The sequence below is a fragment of the Gossypium arboreum genome, chromosome 7 (genome assembly GCF_025698485.1).
Source record: "Gossypium arboreum isolate Shixiya-1 chromosome 7, ASM2569848v2, whole genome shotgun sequence".
Lineage (NCBI taxonomy): Eukaryota > Viridiplantae > Streptophyta > Magnoliopsida > Malvales > Malvaceae > Gossypium > Gossypium arboreum.
Genome location: NC_069076.1, coordinates 3,469,856 through 3,486,285, shown reverse-complemented (window position 1 = coordinate 3,486,285; position 16,430 = coordinate 3,469,856). Strand labels below are relative to the sequence as shown.

Sequence of the window (16,430 nt, the reverse complement as noted above, 5' to 3'; positions counted from 1 at the left end):
CTGCGCTATTACATTCTCCATTTTCTCATTTTCATATTATAATATTTATATGCTTTTATGTGAGATGCTCATTCAGGACAAAAGAGCCAACAATTATGTCTGTCTTGATTGAAAATGCCATTTCTTTTTTCCTGCAGAATCTATATATATGAGGCCAAACCTGTGAAGGGGAAGTGTTTCTATTCTGGGAAAAGGCCAGATATACACAATTTTTATTATTTGTTTAAACCCTGCTCACGAAAGATTGTGCGAGTTTCAAGGAAATGCCTTATGCGGATATCTCGCTAGTTTGCCTACTGTGAAAATTAAATAAATTTCCACTGCTCCTTTCCTTTCAGTATTTTATTATAATAGTAGTAGTAGTGGCTCAGTTCTCATGCCAAGTTTGTTTAAATTTCAAAGGTATTTGTTCATTCAACTAAGCATCTTCGTAATTGTATGCATGAATGGTCACTTCTTAGTGCCCCTTTTAAACACCATTCTTTTTCATTCAGTCTAAGCGTCTTTGGTCCTCTTCTTCGCTTCTGCTTAACATTATTTCTCTTCCAATTTCCAGGTACTATCTGTGGACATGGAGCTGAAGGTGATTTCTGAAGAAGATTCAAGTTATGACAGAGCAAAGGAAGTCAAGGACTTTGATGAAACAAAAGCTGGGGTTAAAGGACTTGTTGACTCTGGTGCTGTCAAGATTCCCAAGTTCTTCATCCATCGCCCTGAAAGCCTCCTAAACTATACTACCAGTAGTAGTGAAGTTTGTTTCCAAGTTCCGGTGATAGATCTGGAAGGCTACGAAGGTGGCCAACGACGGAAGGAGATATTGGATGGAATCTTAGCAGCATCAGAAACATGGGGTTTCTTTCAAGTGGTTAACCATGGAGTTCCTGTTGGCATTATGGACAACATGGTTGAAGCCGTACGCCGATTTCATGAGCAACCAAAGGATGTGAAGATGAAATGGTACTCCAGGAATTATAAGCAGCAACCTGTTAGGTATTTCTGCAATGGAGATCTCCTTGTAAACAAAGGAGCTGCAAATTGGAGGGATTCAATAGCATTTGATTTTCATGATGGCCAACTTGACCCCCAACTTTTTCCTCCAATATGCAGGTACTACTGTAACAAATGCAATTTAACCACCAAGAGTGTAATAACAGATGCAAACTTAAAAAATTCTTGAAAAAAAACATTTTCAGGGAGGCTGTAAGTGAATACATAAAACACGTGATTGAGCTAAGAACGACATTGGCTGAACTTCTATCGGAGACTTTGGGGCTTCACAGTGACTACCTCGCCAGCATAGGGTGCATGGAAACCGAATCGCTTGTGTGCCACTACTATCCTGCTTGCCCTGAGCCAGAATTAACGCTGGGTGCAACCAAGCATTCGGACCCATCTTTCCTGACCATTCTCCTTCAAGACGATAACAGAGGCCTCCAAGTTCTTCATCAGAGTAACTGGATTGATGTTCCTCCTCTTCCAGGCGCTTTTGTGATTAACATTGGCGACTTCATTCAGGTATAGTCTTATAATTATCACTACAAAGTGATTCTTATACCTAATAAATGCAAAAATATGCATATGTAAATGCAAGCTCTTTTTCCTCTCCAATCTAGAATGACAAACTAGATTTCTCTTCCTTTTCCTTTACTAGCTCATCACAAATGACAAATTCAAAAGTGTGGAGCATAGGGTGCTAGCAGGACAAGCACCAAGGGTATCAGTGGCCTGTTTTTTCTATCCAAGCACGGAAAATAAACATAAACCATATGGACCAATAAGAGAGCTTCTGACAGAAAGTAATCCACCTATATATCGGGAAACTCATGTTACTGAATACATGGCCTATTTCAGAGCCAAAGGTCTGGACGGAAACTCAAGTCTTCCTCACTTCAACTTACAATGCAATTATACTACTTAACCATCATTTTAAGAAGCACGGATGTAAAGTAGTCTGTTAACTTAGCTAATAACACTCTATGATATCCAATTTCCTCTTTCTCATGTGCAGTTGCTGCATTAATGGTGAATGTTGAATCTACATGTTCATAAGTAAAGAACCAAAGTTTAAAGTAGAAACTGCTGGAAAATATCCAGCTTAAGGCACCCGAGATTGGATCATTATCAGAACTTGCAAATAGCTGATGATGTCTAATATAAATTGGGAAAGGAGAAAAGAAAATGGTAGATGGCATTTCCACAAACCATGAAGAACAAAAGCAAAAATAATCTTCAGTAAATGTTTCGTAAGTATGCCTTCTCTTCTTTTCCCCTAATTTAGATATTCTTTTAGGGGCTGGAGGGCAAAGACTAGGTCCAAAAACCATAAAGCCAATCTAAAATCTCAAAACACGCACAATATGTTACACTAACAGCCAATGTTACTACTTCCAAGAGTTGACAAGCCATTGCAGCTAGCTTGTAGCCTTGGATTGCAGAATTTGCACAAGCGACCATAAGATATCCATTCTATGCATAACTCTGTTCTGTCCCTGTAATTTTTAAATAATTGGAATTAGTTTATAAAACGGGGAACAAAGTTGAAAGAGGATTAAAGAACTGAACTCTTTTGGCACTTAAAATTTAGTTCATACGTGCATGGGGGAGATATATCTTATAACAGATTCAATATATATCATAAATATCAATAGAAGTCATTGGCATGTACCATTAGCAGCCAATGAGTATGTTTTGGGCAGGCACATAACCAATGGAACACACAGCCTCAAATGCAAAGGCAAAAGGACACAACACAAAATGTTGAAAATGTCCCCTTGTTTTCTATTCTACTCATTTATACAAGTTCCTTCCACGAATGCATACAATTTTGAAATCAATCTTCAGCATCCAGCATGTAGGAGATCTAACTTTTTCAACATATAAATTTACAAGAAAAGCTTGGACATTGAGGCTAGCAAATACTAAACTAATAAATGTGGAAATTAAGATGCCCAAATGATCATATAGACAGGAAATTAAATTGATGCATATGTCATAAAATGCCAGAACTCAACCTGGAAAGTAAATCCTACCTCAACCACGAAACATATCCAAGTCTTCTCACCATGTGCTTCTGTAACCCCCTTTAAAATTGTAAGGCCCAAGCTCCTGATGGCCTCCGCTATCTCAAGAAAATGACTACATTCCTCACACAACAGCTGCATGGATAAACTAAAATAACATTAAAACCAATTTAAAAAAGTAACAAGTGAAGTCTTGATTCGGATATAAAATCTCATTCCCTATTTGTTATACAAGTCTTCTTACTTTTCTTTCAGTCAGGTGAAATAATGAACAAATATCCTAAACTAAAATACCGTAAGCAGCGAGTCAACCAATAACTATAACCAGTGAAATAATAACATACATCAAGCACTGAACCCACCAATGAAATCATAAACTTAGTAAACAATAACTAATAATCAAGTCAACTGGAACAATATCATGAACCTACACAGACTCTGTACATACCTCTACAAGCATCTGCCCATTTTTGTTTATATTCTCCACTACTATTGAGCAAACTTTTAGATGGCTTCCCACTTCCACTGCCCAGCTTGAACCTTGTTCATAATTGGATGATCCAAGCATGCCAGCTCCCTTGTGATGCATCTACAAAATCAGCAGTAAGATGTATGATAGAAGAAAACATGGTAGGCCCTTCCAATAGGTAAGCTTTTCCACTACATCTAATTATTTATGACAACTTGAAACGAGTTTTGCAGTAAGAGGGGCTCAAAAATCTGTGACAATACTTTATTTCAGCGGGTGTACAGTAATTATGTTGCCCTTTCATGACAAACATATATATGCCTACAAGCCCAATGGTAAAGCACCCCCCCCCCAACAAAATAATTCCAATAGAACTCAAATGAGATCATTTAATTCATTACCCCCAATACTCAAACAGAGCATTGAGATCTTCATTAATATATGAGCAAAAACGATCGTTAACCAGTAAACTGCCTGGGCCAATACCTTTGATTCAGCACATTTACTGAGCTTGTCAGCATGCTTTGTGATGCCTTGCAGAAAGACCATGTGCTTGATTGTGCGCTCCAGCAATGAATCAATACTGCACTGCATATTTTTCTTGAAATTTTAGCAGAGTGACATTTGTAAGGATGGAAAAGGAAATTATCAAAATCCAAGACTCGTCTGAACAGCAAGAAATTTACCTTTGCTCCATTTGGCACAAGCTCCCTTAGCTCCTTAATACGATCTTGAATGAGTTGTCTGTCCCTTGGCCTAGGCCTGGGATTTTCACCAGGTCTAGCCCTCTTTTTATTGTTCTTAGCTGGCTCTGAAGACCTCTCTAACTGCTCACTGCAGTTGCTAGGGCCAGCAGAAGAAAACCCATTTGAAGAAATTGCACCACATAACTTTGACGAATTCAGGAATTGCTGTGTGTTATTTTCCACTAGAGAAGACTGATTAATTGAATAACCTGCTGAATTAATAGTAAAATTTGTTTGGCTTGAAAGCTCAGGTGTATTTACAGTAGTCACCAATGATGGTGCTGATCTGCAAAATGATCTCTCACATTTGATATCACTGCCGCTATGGCAAACATTTGCCACTACAGCTTCTAGGAGATTCTCTGAACCAGATTCGAAAGTTAATTGGCTGCTGCTCATCCCCTCTAGCATTTCAATTCCAGCTTCTGTTTTCTCTACCTGCCAATCAGTATAGATACTCTTTCTCAGAAAAGCTGGTCCAAGTGCTTCGAAAAGCTCATAACCAGCAGAAAACTTTGAGGAAGTGTTTATAGAGTCCAAGTCACTTAAATCATTTAGATTCCCAAACTTCAGGTCCTTTTGAAATTTTACATCTGAAGATTCAGGAATGTCCAACACTTCATTTTGATAAGAATTCAAACCACCCAACTTAACAGTATCACTAATTGCAGGTTGAAGGAAGTTTGAGCCGCATGTACGTTCAGCTCCAGACTGTTCAGCTTGAATTGTAACATTAAATAAATTTGTACTACCCACAACAGGATGGCTTGTGTAAACATTTTCTGGTCCTATTCGTGCACTTTTCCACCCACTACTCTCCCCTTTGCATACCACATTGTTTATCAGATTCCTCCCCAACTGATTTAGATGCTCCAAGTTGGAAACATTTGATCTTGGTGTCAGCAATTTAGCACTCTCATCACGCCCTGCTGCGGATAGCTCAAGCCCTTTCTGAGGATTACTGGACAGTGGAAAAACAAATGAACTATCACTGCATTTTTGGTGAAGTGAAAACTCAGGCAACAAAAAATCTGGCCCTTCTTTGTCTACAGCTTTATCTAAAGAAATAATTTCTGAATCTAATAGTTTTGTATGTAATCTGGGCTGCAAAACAAAGATCCAAAAATATTAATACCATAAGTAAATTCATATGTAGTTTTGTGCAAGGCTGCATGCATGTAGACATGCTGATACACAAAATGGGGGTGAAAGAGAATTATACCTCAAAAACTGAACTCTTCATGCTACATTCTATAGGCTTGGCAATATGCCCTACAGAAGAATCTTGAAGAGCAAAAAATACATCTCTGATGTGACTCACAAGCTTCACATCCTCAAATACCTGCTCCATTCAGATAAATAAAACTTTTTTACTATAATGCTGTCTAGATTATGAGCTCAAAGAACTAGAGCAAAACGCAACAGACTCTTTTGCCAATGATGATAAATTTCAAATCCAGAAAAGGCTTCTAGGACATGACCATATTAAAACATACTTTAGTAACTATTTATCATGTTAAAAACACATTTTACAAATAAGGCATGAGTTTTCGTACCCATACTTTTCAGTGCTTCATCCAGTATAAACAAAAATATAGAGTTCAGAATTCAGAAGCAAAAGAATTCAAGCAGTAACAAAAATGCTGGAGAAAATGTATCGAAATTACATCGACAAAGCCAGCCACAAAAATATTAATTTTTCAGAAGTCAACTACTTCATTGACACTACCAAAAAGTTCAAGCAAGCAAGATGTTTTTGTATAAAACAAAAATCTTAGGAGGTCAAAGATATCCATCCCAAAACCCCAAAATGAAGTTGCACAAACATCAACTTAAAGTGAAGACCTAGACAAACATTCATAAAGTAGAAAGCACCAAAATAATTGGAACTCATCTTACTTTATTTAAGGAGCCAAGCTGCACAACTCCCTGTGGAACAACAGCAACAACAACAATGGTCTACAAGGCAAAATGAGAAATACCTCTATTAATAGCATAACCATATATATATGGAATGGAAATACACTTCAGGCAAAAGACAGTTGCAGAAAACACTAGGAAAGACATTTACTTCCGAACACCCAGAATACAAGTTAAAAGAGCCGAAACTTATATTCACTTTATGCTAAGGTCAAATAAATAAGCCTAATGAATTGTAAAAGTGAAGTGGAATTTAATGCCTTCACTCAAAATGCAAGCTCTACCAAAATTTTGACCTTTGTCCAAGAAAAAAAAAAATCAGTTGTTGACTTCCATGTGTTGAAATACGGTAATCATCAGTTCATCACAATTCACAAGTCAAATACATTGAACTCTAGCTATTCTTTAGATCGGATTAAAAGTATGCATACCCTGATCCCTGCTTCAAATTGACTTTGCCAACCATCACAGAACTGAAATTAAAACAAAATTAAGGCAGAAAACAGAGTATGCGAGTATTGAAAACAAAATCAACTCTGAAACAGTATGTTTGATATCAGCGCTTGGTGAAGCTCCTTACCTCAAATGATGAACAGGAGCTGTTAACATGCTCATCCGCAAATATCCACTGATGCTTTCCAGAAACTGCCACCTGTCCAACAATCCTGTAAAAACAAGCAATGAATACTAATGGGAATTGTTGCATAAGCTACATGTACTCGTTTATTACCCGCTTCTTTTCAAATTCAGAAATTTGATTCTTATCATAATCACAATTAAAATTAAAACAAGAGTTTCATAAACCGAGATTGTTTCATTAGTACATACTTAAAGGAGGGAGATGTGATAAATAAAAAAGAGATGCAATAGGATTGAAGGGGTTATAAGACCCCATGTTAATTTGACAAGAAAGAAAGAGAACAAAAAAAGAGTGGCTGCTGCCGTGAGAGGAAAAGAGAGGAAGAAAAGAAAAGGAGAAAAAGAGAGAAAATCCGAATGTATTTATCATACTTTACCCTCAAACATAGAGAAAATAAACTATACATAAAAAGGAAAGGTAATCTACTAATTACCTAAATTTCAGCCTATTGTAATCCTAAATCAATATCAAAGATTTCTACATATCTTAACACACTATTTTCAACCCATTGCATCCTGGTACCATATTTTTCAAACTATTGCAGTATAAATTTTAGACATATCTAAGATATGTATAAATTTCATCCAAAAACACATACCAAACGCTGAACAATATATTTATCAGTGAATTGAGTCATACCCTTCCCCTAGCGAATATACATGATAAGACATATTTGCCACTGCTAAACCAAGGGGGTCATGTGAATAACATCCTGTGTGCAAGTTTTGTAATGTATCTCGGAAACAGTTATTCTCAGAAGGATCACGTTGGTCATGATTGTCGTAGTATGCATCCTCCAAAGTCAGCACCCTGCAACAAGTCAATACTAAGAATGAGATTTAGCAAAGACATCAACCCATGTTCACCAAGGCCATCATAACATTCCACAAAATTAAAGGTAAAACAGAGAGATTAACTCACTCCTGAAAATCTTAGTACTTAAAAGGAACGCCATAAAAGGAAATCCCTAAATAACCAATTGGTATTTTTGTCCACTTATTGTGTTTCTAATTAGTGAAAAGGGGGAGGGGAACCCAAGATAACCCTAAAAGCAAATATGTCAATTTCAAGAACTTCTGAAGAGTTGGGAGATTTCTAGGGGTCAAAGCCATTCCATCCTAACCTAAATAACATTTTATTTAGGATAATAAACAAATAATGAAACCAACATTCTATGCTTTAATCATAAAAATTGAAAATTTAAAGGGAAAAAAAGATCATTCCATCCTACCCTAAATAACATGCCTACTCAGAATTAGGTGACCTCAAGGGACACGACAAAATGTTCATTAAGCTTTTTTTGTAAACTACGCTAAAAACAAGATACTGCAAATCAATCAATTGAAAGAAAATGGGGATCAAATAAAAAGAAACAAAAAAGGTCAGAAAGAAGCAGTTTACTGACATTCGAGCTCGATGCTTAAGCTTCCAAAAAACGGCGTATTTCCACTCAGTATTGAGACAGAGACTTCTGAGTATCTGGTACAATCCACTGCTAGTTGTACTGCTACCCATCCCTATCTCTCCTCAAAGAAAAAAAAGAAACCCAACTTTTTATTTTGTTCAAACTCCCCCTCCCCAAACTCCAACTAAAAGCAACAAATTTTCAATCAAAATCACCCCCAACCTATTTTTTGTTCGCAATAAAGCCCCTAGCTTCCTCTGTAAGAGCCTCTTCCAGCCTGTTTTCTCCTCAACCCCGCTCGCGGTTTAATTGGAGGTCCAACCGTTGGCAGTAACAAACTATCCGTTCCCATTCCTCTACTCCCAATAACAAAAACAGAAAAAAAAAAGATCTTTCAAATGGTTTGGTCGCAGATGCCAATTACAAGATCAAACTCGAGAGATCAATCATGAAACTCTCGTCGCAATTAAGTCCGTTGAAGACGTTACTGCATTTAGCCATCTTTTCTTTGGATTAGAACGAGAATATTTTCGAGTAGTTGAAGATCAAGTGAAAAACTACAGACGGCGGAAAATATGGCAGAGAAGTCTAGCTAATATCTGACGACATGGATAGTTGAACTCGTTGAAAATCAAATCTTTTTCAAATTGACACGAGATTCAACAAAGAATTGAAATAGTAGATGTAGGAAAAAAGTGAGTAGAACAAAATTCAGAAGATCAAAGGTTAATGGAGAGTTGAAAGGAGCGAATTTCAACAAAGACAGAATCCAAATCTCTCTGCAACATTTAGTCTGCTCTTTTGTTTTTGGTTATTAATCTGACAAAAATGGGCGCGGCGTAACTTTTTATAACCTGCGCAGGCCTTGGGCTGCTTTATTTGTCTACGCACCCGGCGCATTTTAGATCCCTTAATTTTTTTTTCAATTGTTTGAATAATATTTTTTATATAATACAAATAATAAATAAAAATTTTAAATATTTATGGATTACTTCAGGTGTAGAGTTTGCATTCATTGAAAACTTTTTTTTACTCAAATTATTGGTACTATAGAAAAGGATAATTCCTGATCTATAGTCCAAAAGATCTTTGAAGTTGACTCAACTGTCCAAGATCAAATCTTTAAAACTCTTGAAGTAGAATCATTCATCTAAGGTTAACTCTCAAAGATATTTAGATCCAAACTCTCTCCAAATAAATTTTCAAGATCAAGTAACATTTTATTCAAGATTGAGTCCCAAAGTCCCTTGAATATAAATCAAATTTAATTATCAAGTAAACATCTCTTCAAACCCAATTTCAAGATGAAGTCTCGACAACTCTTGAAGTAATTTGCATTAATCCAAGATAATCCACCAAATAGAAGAATCAAAGTACTTATCTAGAGATTGTAATATATATTCAGCTCAAATTTTGGTTGTATACCCACACATGGTGGGATTGGAACCTAGTACTTAAGGACCACATATAATAATAACAAATTTAACCTTCTAATCTTTACAAATTCTATCAAATTGATCTTATATCTAAAAATTCAACAAATATAATCCTAAATGTTTACAAAATTTGTTATTGTAGTTCACATTTTAATTCAATAAATTTAACCTCAACAATTACAAAGTTTGACAGTTTAGTTCTAATTCTAGAAATTTCATAATAAAAAAAAAAAAAAAATATTTTTTAAATATTTCTTAACATGCCTCCAAAACTCGTTGAACAAGAAGAGGATTTAACATTATTCGTATTTTACTTATTTTAAACTAATGTCACATTGGTGAATATGATAAAAAATCAAGTTGGCTTAAATCTAACTAAGTGCCATATTTTAGATCAATATCATATTATTTAATTAAACTCCTCTAAAAAATTAACAATTTTAAATTGTTACTTATTTTGATTTTTTTCTTATCATAAAAATATGCAATCTTTGAGTAAAGAAAATAATATAATATGAAATCTTTCATGAAATGAAAAATTTTAAAAAGTTTTTTTCACCTTATTTTTTCGGCTCGGATATGTAATCAATAAATTTCAAACTTGAGTAGTCGAAGTATGTTGGCCAAACAACCGAAGTCCCAAAAAATCTAGTTTAAGAATTGAAAATACGAGCTAAATTGAATTAATGGAGATAACTTTGTTTATTCCATGTCCCATAAGATATCTGACTTCATGTGTCTCTCATATCCATCAATGCATTTCATGTTCATTTCTTTTGAATCATTTAATATTTTTTTTCCTTTTTTTCCTTTTTTATTTTTTTAATACATATGTTTTGGTTTTATTTATACTTTTAGATTTTTAAATAATTTTATCCAAAACTAAATTTTTAGATATTTTCTTTTCTTTTTCTTTTTGAAACTTAGATTTAGAACTAAATTAAATAATTTTGTTAATGTTAAGAGTTAAATTTATTGATTTTTTTAAACTTAGGATTAAATTGCTAGAATATATAAAATTTGAAGGGTAAATTTTTATTAGACCAATAAAAAAAGCCCACGTCAACTTTTCATCACTCATCTAACACAAATAACAGAAGAGTAAATGAAATATTTAATTTCAAAAATTGAGTAACTAAATAAAAGAAAATTAATAGTTGAGTGACTATACTTGTAGTTTATCCTATATTCTAATATAAGCATATTTTAAGCATAGTAACAATTACAAAAGATACATCCAAATAATTATAATCAAAAATAATTATTGTAAAGTATAATTAAACGGTTAACCAAAATATACTTAGACCTAAGTCAAAATAAATTTATATGTGGTCCACATGTAATGAGACAAAAAACCTAATGAAATATGGATGAAGAATCCACAAATAGTTCACAAGAGTGAGAATAAAACTTGGGATGTTAAAGCTTCTAGGTTTTAATATTAAGGGTGTGTATAATTCAATTTTAATCGAAATAAACACCCAAATTGAATTATTTTGATTAATTGGTCAGCCACCAAATCTAATTCGATTAAGAATCAGTTAAGAGTTTTTTAAAATTTCAATTAACGGTTAATTCGATTCAAAATTAAATAATTAACCAAATTAATCTATTAACCAAAATTATTATCAATAAAATATTATATGTCTAATATATTAAATAAGCCCAATATAAAAAACTAAAGAACGGACTTCAAACTAATTGGATTTATACAAATTATTATAATGGACATAAAATGATAATAGAAATATAAAAGAAAGAAGCCCTAAACTTTTTTTTTCTCTCCATCACCAAACTCAAAATAATGTCTAGATAGACACCGCTTGATACCAAGCCATCTTCTATTTTTCTCGACTTCTTTGAATCTTTTCTTTTTCATTTCATCATTCAAGTCTCAAACTTTTTTTGTTTTTAATGCAATGTTTGTTATAATGATTTTAAATTAGTGTTGTTATTGTGTTATTTGTTGCTTTTGATTTCCTTTTTTTTTAATTAAATGCAAAGAAAAATAACATTACAATGGTATTTTTTAATGTTCCAAACTTATTTGAACAAAACAAAAAAAAAATGTTACAATTTCGCTTAATTCGGTTAATCGTCCAAATTAATTGAAATTATATTAGTCAGTTAAAAGATTTTGAAAAAAATTTGGTTCGATTAACGCCTAAGACTTTTATGATTTCAGTTAATTTGGTTAATAAATATGAAATTATAATGAGTGAGTTGTTCACCTTTTTCGAATTGGGATTTGGTCTAACAACCCTTAAACAACTACCTATTGTGAACTGTGAACTATTTTGCTAGTCGCAATGAATAAATGGTTTGTAAAAAGCATCACCATTTCCAAAAATGAATTTTGAAATCCAAAATTGAGTTATTTACCTGTTTTGAAGTGTGCCTTAGGTTGGATCTAGTTGGACACGTTTGATGTTATGGTCGACCTTACTACAACCCTTGCAGTGTCTACCTCCCCACTTTTTATTAGGCTTCCTTTTCACTGATTCATCTTTGGCCTTTTTTTTTATTTTCTTCTTAGGCTTCCTAGGAAGCACCTTAACTTCTAGAGGTAATATTAGATCATTTGTCCTTAGCCAAAAACAAAATTCCCTCAAGCATGTTGCAACACTTGATTGTAACTGCAAGATACTTGTATTTAGTGTACCATTCAGATACAAACTCTTGAGGGTTTAGGTTGTTATGGTACATTGCACAAATTGCATGGCAGTAGGAAATCCCAGTCAATTCCTATCCTTGCATGTAAATTTAAGCAGCTTCATATCAACAATGTGTTGGTCTTCCCCATGAATGACCTCAAATCATATATCACCATTCCAAGCTAAGCTAAAATGGGTTGATGTATCCATGTTCTTATCCAACTTCTACGGAGCTGTCACACCTTGGTTAAGTGAACTGGATCGGTTTGATAACTTCGTGGTGGAGAGCTATGAAGAACTTCACCAGTTCTGCGAAATACCAATCCTAGCGATAGGGAGGCTATAGTCAGGGTGAAGACCTTATTAGGCAGACTTTCCTGCTAATAAGATCACTACCCGTGTTTTAGTATCATTACTTGAGTAAGTACGATGGCTTGTAGGATACGTTTAAACCATTTGACATCCTCGTGAGACAACGTTTAGGTAATTAGGACACTTGTAAAGTCTCATAGGATGTGATTAATTAATGGAAGCGTGTGAGAAAAAGTAATGATTAGAGATAATTCCGATCGGGATTTGGACGTGGGTTAGCTATAAATAGGTTAGCATAGTAGTAGAGAGAATATTTCTGATTCATCTTCTCTTAACTGCAAAAGTTAGGAGAACTTCTGTTCTAGTTGTCTACAGGTAAATTCTTAAACCTTACTTTAAGTTTTTCCAGATAGATAGAGACTAACATAAGAAATGATTGGTAGGATTTCTTTGAATACTGGGTAGAAAGGAAACTCCTATCCAGAAATCGTTTAGATGCTTATAGATTCTTATTGTATCTTAAGTTTTTGGTTGTTTTTATGATTAAATAAGTTTTTTTTTTATTTAGCTAAAAAATAAGAGAAATTCCCCGTGATAAAGGAAAAGAACCAGTAGAGTAGATAAAGCTTTAAGTAAGTATCTTGGTAAGTTCCTCTGTACCCTATGCCTGGTATATGTTTTCATTCATTTACTCTTAAACTCTATACAACTAGGTAAGTCGCTTAGTCATTCATTTCTGATGTATATGTCTAAGAAGTCTCATTCAAAGAGTCAATGCATACATGGTTAATTTTGGTTAAACAGGCCCAGAAAACCTGGATATATACAGTATGAGTACTCCTTCCTTGGTGTACAAGCTTCATATCCAGATGAGTGTAAGGAGGTGTCAGAGGTATGTTGTATATAATGATAAATAAGACACATAAAAATACAATTTGTCTCTAGTATAGCATTTGTTGCAAACCGTGATTGGAAAAAACTCGACCTTGCAAGAGAACACTTGTGTGTTCATACAATGAGGGGAGTTAGGAGGATACGAAGGACATGTTGTCATATAGCTCAGATGAGCAGACTTGAAGGTACATGAAAAATTAGGTTCTTTTAGAACCGAGGATCAAAAGCTAGCATAAGGAAGGGAGTACGTAGAAGAAAGGTGCATGTGGTATTGCACGTTGCATGAGTGCATGAATAGTAAGTATGTCTATCATAGAGGGTAAACCACACAAGTAGGGCATTCACGGAGCAGATGTTCCCATGATTGTCATATGTGAATATAGAAACTGGTCTTGTTCGTTAATAGGTTGAATTGAATTGCGGTATTATCCTCTAGTTGAATTGAAAACCTAAGTATTGTATCCACCAACTGTGGCGAACTAGACAAGTCCTTGTTTTATTTTTGTAACGTCTGATATTGACCTTCCCATGAACTTACTAAGTTCTTATGAACATTATGAACATACCCAATTTCTTCTTCCTTTTAGGTTCCTAAGTTAAGCGTGGTGATTGAAATGACACACCCAGATCTATGGCTATTTGTAAGCCTTCTTAATTTTGGGGGTTAACATGTATTTGCTAAGGGTGTTAGGTTACTTGTTAGAAACTACCAAGTTGAGAATTTTAATTTGTATTGAATGTAATTTTGGAAACGTTGAATGTTTAATAGAAGCCTTGACGGCATAACAATATTTATGATTTATAGATGTAAATTTAGTAGCCGAAAAAGGGAAATCCAAGAATAATTAATTCTTTAAATGTGGCGGATTATTACACTAAAATCTTGCTTCCAAATATAGGTGAACTTAGATTAAAGGAGTATCGCTTTGATAGAGAGGGTATCCACTAATATGGATAATATTCTTTTCTAGAAAGAAAAAGTAAATAGACGTGTTTTTAGATTGAATCAACCTGTGACGCTCCATACTCAAATCCGGAGTTCGAGTCGGGCACGGGGTGTTTTAGAAGCCACTAATGAGATGTTGGTCTTCCATTTGTCTACCCATTTCCTCTTTACAATCATCCTTGTCATCATCATCACTGTAACGGCCCAAATTTAAGTGATATCAGAACAGTGATTTGAAATCACTAAATCTGACATGTGAGTTTAGATATTAGTAAGAAAATGTTAAGTGTGGTTTTAGAAATAATTTTGAATTAGTGAAATTATGAATTAAAGGAAGTTGTATATAAAATGGGATAAAAATGAGGTATCGAGACCTCGAATTCATAAACCGAGCCATAAATATTTTTATAAATATTTATGGAGTGTTAATAAGTTAGTATTAAAGTTTCGTCAAGAAATTTTAAGGTTTCGGTAGTTAATTGGGTAAAAAGAACTAAATTGAATTAAGTGCAAAATTATGAGATGTGATTAAATAGCTCTAGTAATAATTAAAGGAGAAATAAATAGGCAATTAAACACCTATTATTGGGCTGGACGGAATGTGTGTGCAAAAAAAATAAACATCAAGTGTGAACAAGGGGAAAAATTGGAAATAGGGTAAAAATTTAATAGTTAAATATGATGTAAGTTCTTAAGAAGCTAAAATTTAATAGGGAAAAATTGGAAATAGGGTAAAAATTTAAAAGTTTCATCAGCTTAAAACACCATTAGAGAGCTCTTAAGAAGCTGGTTTTTCTATTCTACAGTATGTAAGTTCAACTCTTGATTATTTCTTGTAATTTTTGTGTTTTTAAGATTTTTACAACTAGGTCCACTTGTTTAATTCATTAGTTTTTGATTTCATGGGTAATTTTGAAAGTTCCCATGAATAAGTGCTGAAATTTTATGATGATTTATCATGGAATTGAAGTTTTAATTTTATTATTTGATGATTTTATGAAGAGATTTGCATAGAAATTTATTTTAAGACCTAATTGTGAAAGTTGTTAGAATTAGGGTTTTGTGCTGAAGCTTGGAATGTCAAAGTCTGTGAAGTAGTTTTTTGTGTTTAGATAAAATGATATTTGAAATGAATTAGTTTAATTGATGAATGAGTTGAACAGGGACTAAATTGTAAAAATTGAAAAGTTTAGGGTGATTGTGTAATTTTAAAAATTTAAGGGCATAAATTGTGAAATAGAATGGAATTGAAATAGATGCTAATGAAGGAATGGTTTTATAATTATAGATCAAGAAAACGAAGTGAATCGTGAAAAGGAGAAAATTCAAGAATAGTCCCTGAATTTCTACGACTTTTGAAAATTAGCCCAGGTAAGTTCATATGACAAAGTTCAATAATTGATATGAAAATCTTATGATTGTTAAAGTATTTTATTGTAGATGAATACTAACAAATTGTATTAATTAATAAATAATGTGTGACTAAAAGAACAAATTAGTTGGAACAATGGTTTTGAGTGCTTTCATTTTATGACCACAATGATTTGACGGAAAAGATGTGATATGTGCTTCCATATAAGACCATAACAGGGCTATGGAATCGGTACAATGTGATTCGTACTCCCCTATAAGACCATAGCTGGGCTATGACATCGGTATGATGTGATAATGTGATTCCGTAAAAGACCATATCTGGGATATGGCATCGGTATGATATGTGATCCGTGTAAGACCATGGCAGGGCTATGGCTTCAGTGTGTGATGTGTGACAATGTGAAATTTCATAGTTTACTATGACAATATGATAATGAAGCACTCAATTCCTTTATTGTTCCCTAATTTGACAATGGAAATAAATGAGAAATGGGCCCAAGGGAGTTAAATTTGTGAATAGTAACATGGGAATTATCCAAATGAGTTTATTAATGAAATTATGATTTGCAGGATGAATTAGTTAAACTAATAAATATATGATTGTGTACAATATT

At 33.8% G+C, this 16,430-nt stretch overlaps 2 protein-coding genes across 5 annotated transcripts; one reads left to right on the top strand and one right to left on the bottom strand.

Moving 5' to 3' along the window:
• The first annotated feature begins 218 nt into the window (after nucleotides 1-218).
• LOC108456838 (1-aminocyclopropane-1-carboxylate oxidase homolog 12-like) lies at nucleotides 219-2,430 on the top strand. 3 transcript variants are annotated; one of them, XM_053030669.1, is made up of 4 exons: nucleotides 219-449; nucleotides 557-1,107; nucleotides 1,194-1,515; nucleotides 1,652-2,430. In XM_053030669.1, exons 1-4 carry the CDS (start codon nucleotides 447-449, stop codon nucleotides 1,916-1,918), a joined length of 1,143 nt encoding a protein of 380 aa, XP_052886629.1. In that variant the 5' UTR covers nucleotides 219-446; the 3' UTR covers nucleotides 1,919-2,430. The 3 variants fall into 3 exon arrangements, with proteins under 3 accessions (XP_052886629.1, XP_017611044.1, XP_017611035.1); XM_017755546.2 differs by having other exon boundaries at nucleotides 220-402; XM_017755555.2 differs by having other exon boundaries at nucleotides 219-1,107.
• Nucleotides 2,119-9,060, bottom strand: LOC108456817 (transcription factor bHLH155-like). Of its 2 annotated transcripts, none has more exons than XM_017755507.2 (11): nucleotides 8,201-9,060; nucleotides 7,435-7,605; nucleotides 6,736-6,820; nucleotides 6,587-6,628; nucleotides 6,135-6,194; nucleotides 5,458-5,577; nucleotides 4,176-5,339; nucleotides 3,976-4,077; nucleotides 3,469-3,609; nucleotides 3,030-3,155; nucleotides 2,119-2,489 (listed from the first exon to the last, which is right to left on the bottom strand). In XM_017755507.2, the coding sequence occupies exons 1-11, from the start codon at nucleotides 8,308-8,310 to the stop codon at nucleotides 2,412-2,414; spliced, it is 2,199 nt and encodes a 732-aa protein (XP_017610996.1). In that variant the 5' UTR covers nucleotides 8,311-9,060; the 3' UTR covers nucleotides 2,119-2,411. The 2 variants fall into 2 exon arrangements, with proteins under 2 accessions (XP_017610996.1, XP_017611014.1); XM_017755525.2 differs by lacking the exon at nucleotides 8,201-9,060 and adding an exon at nucleotides 8,027-8,157.
• Nucleotides 9,061-16,430: the final 7,370 nt, after the last annotated feature.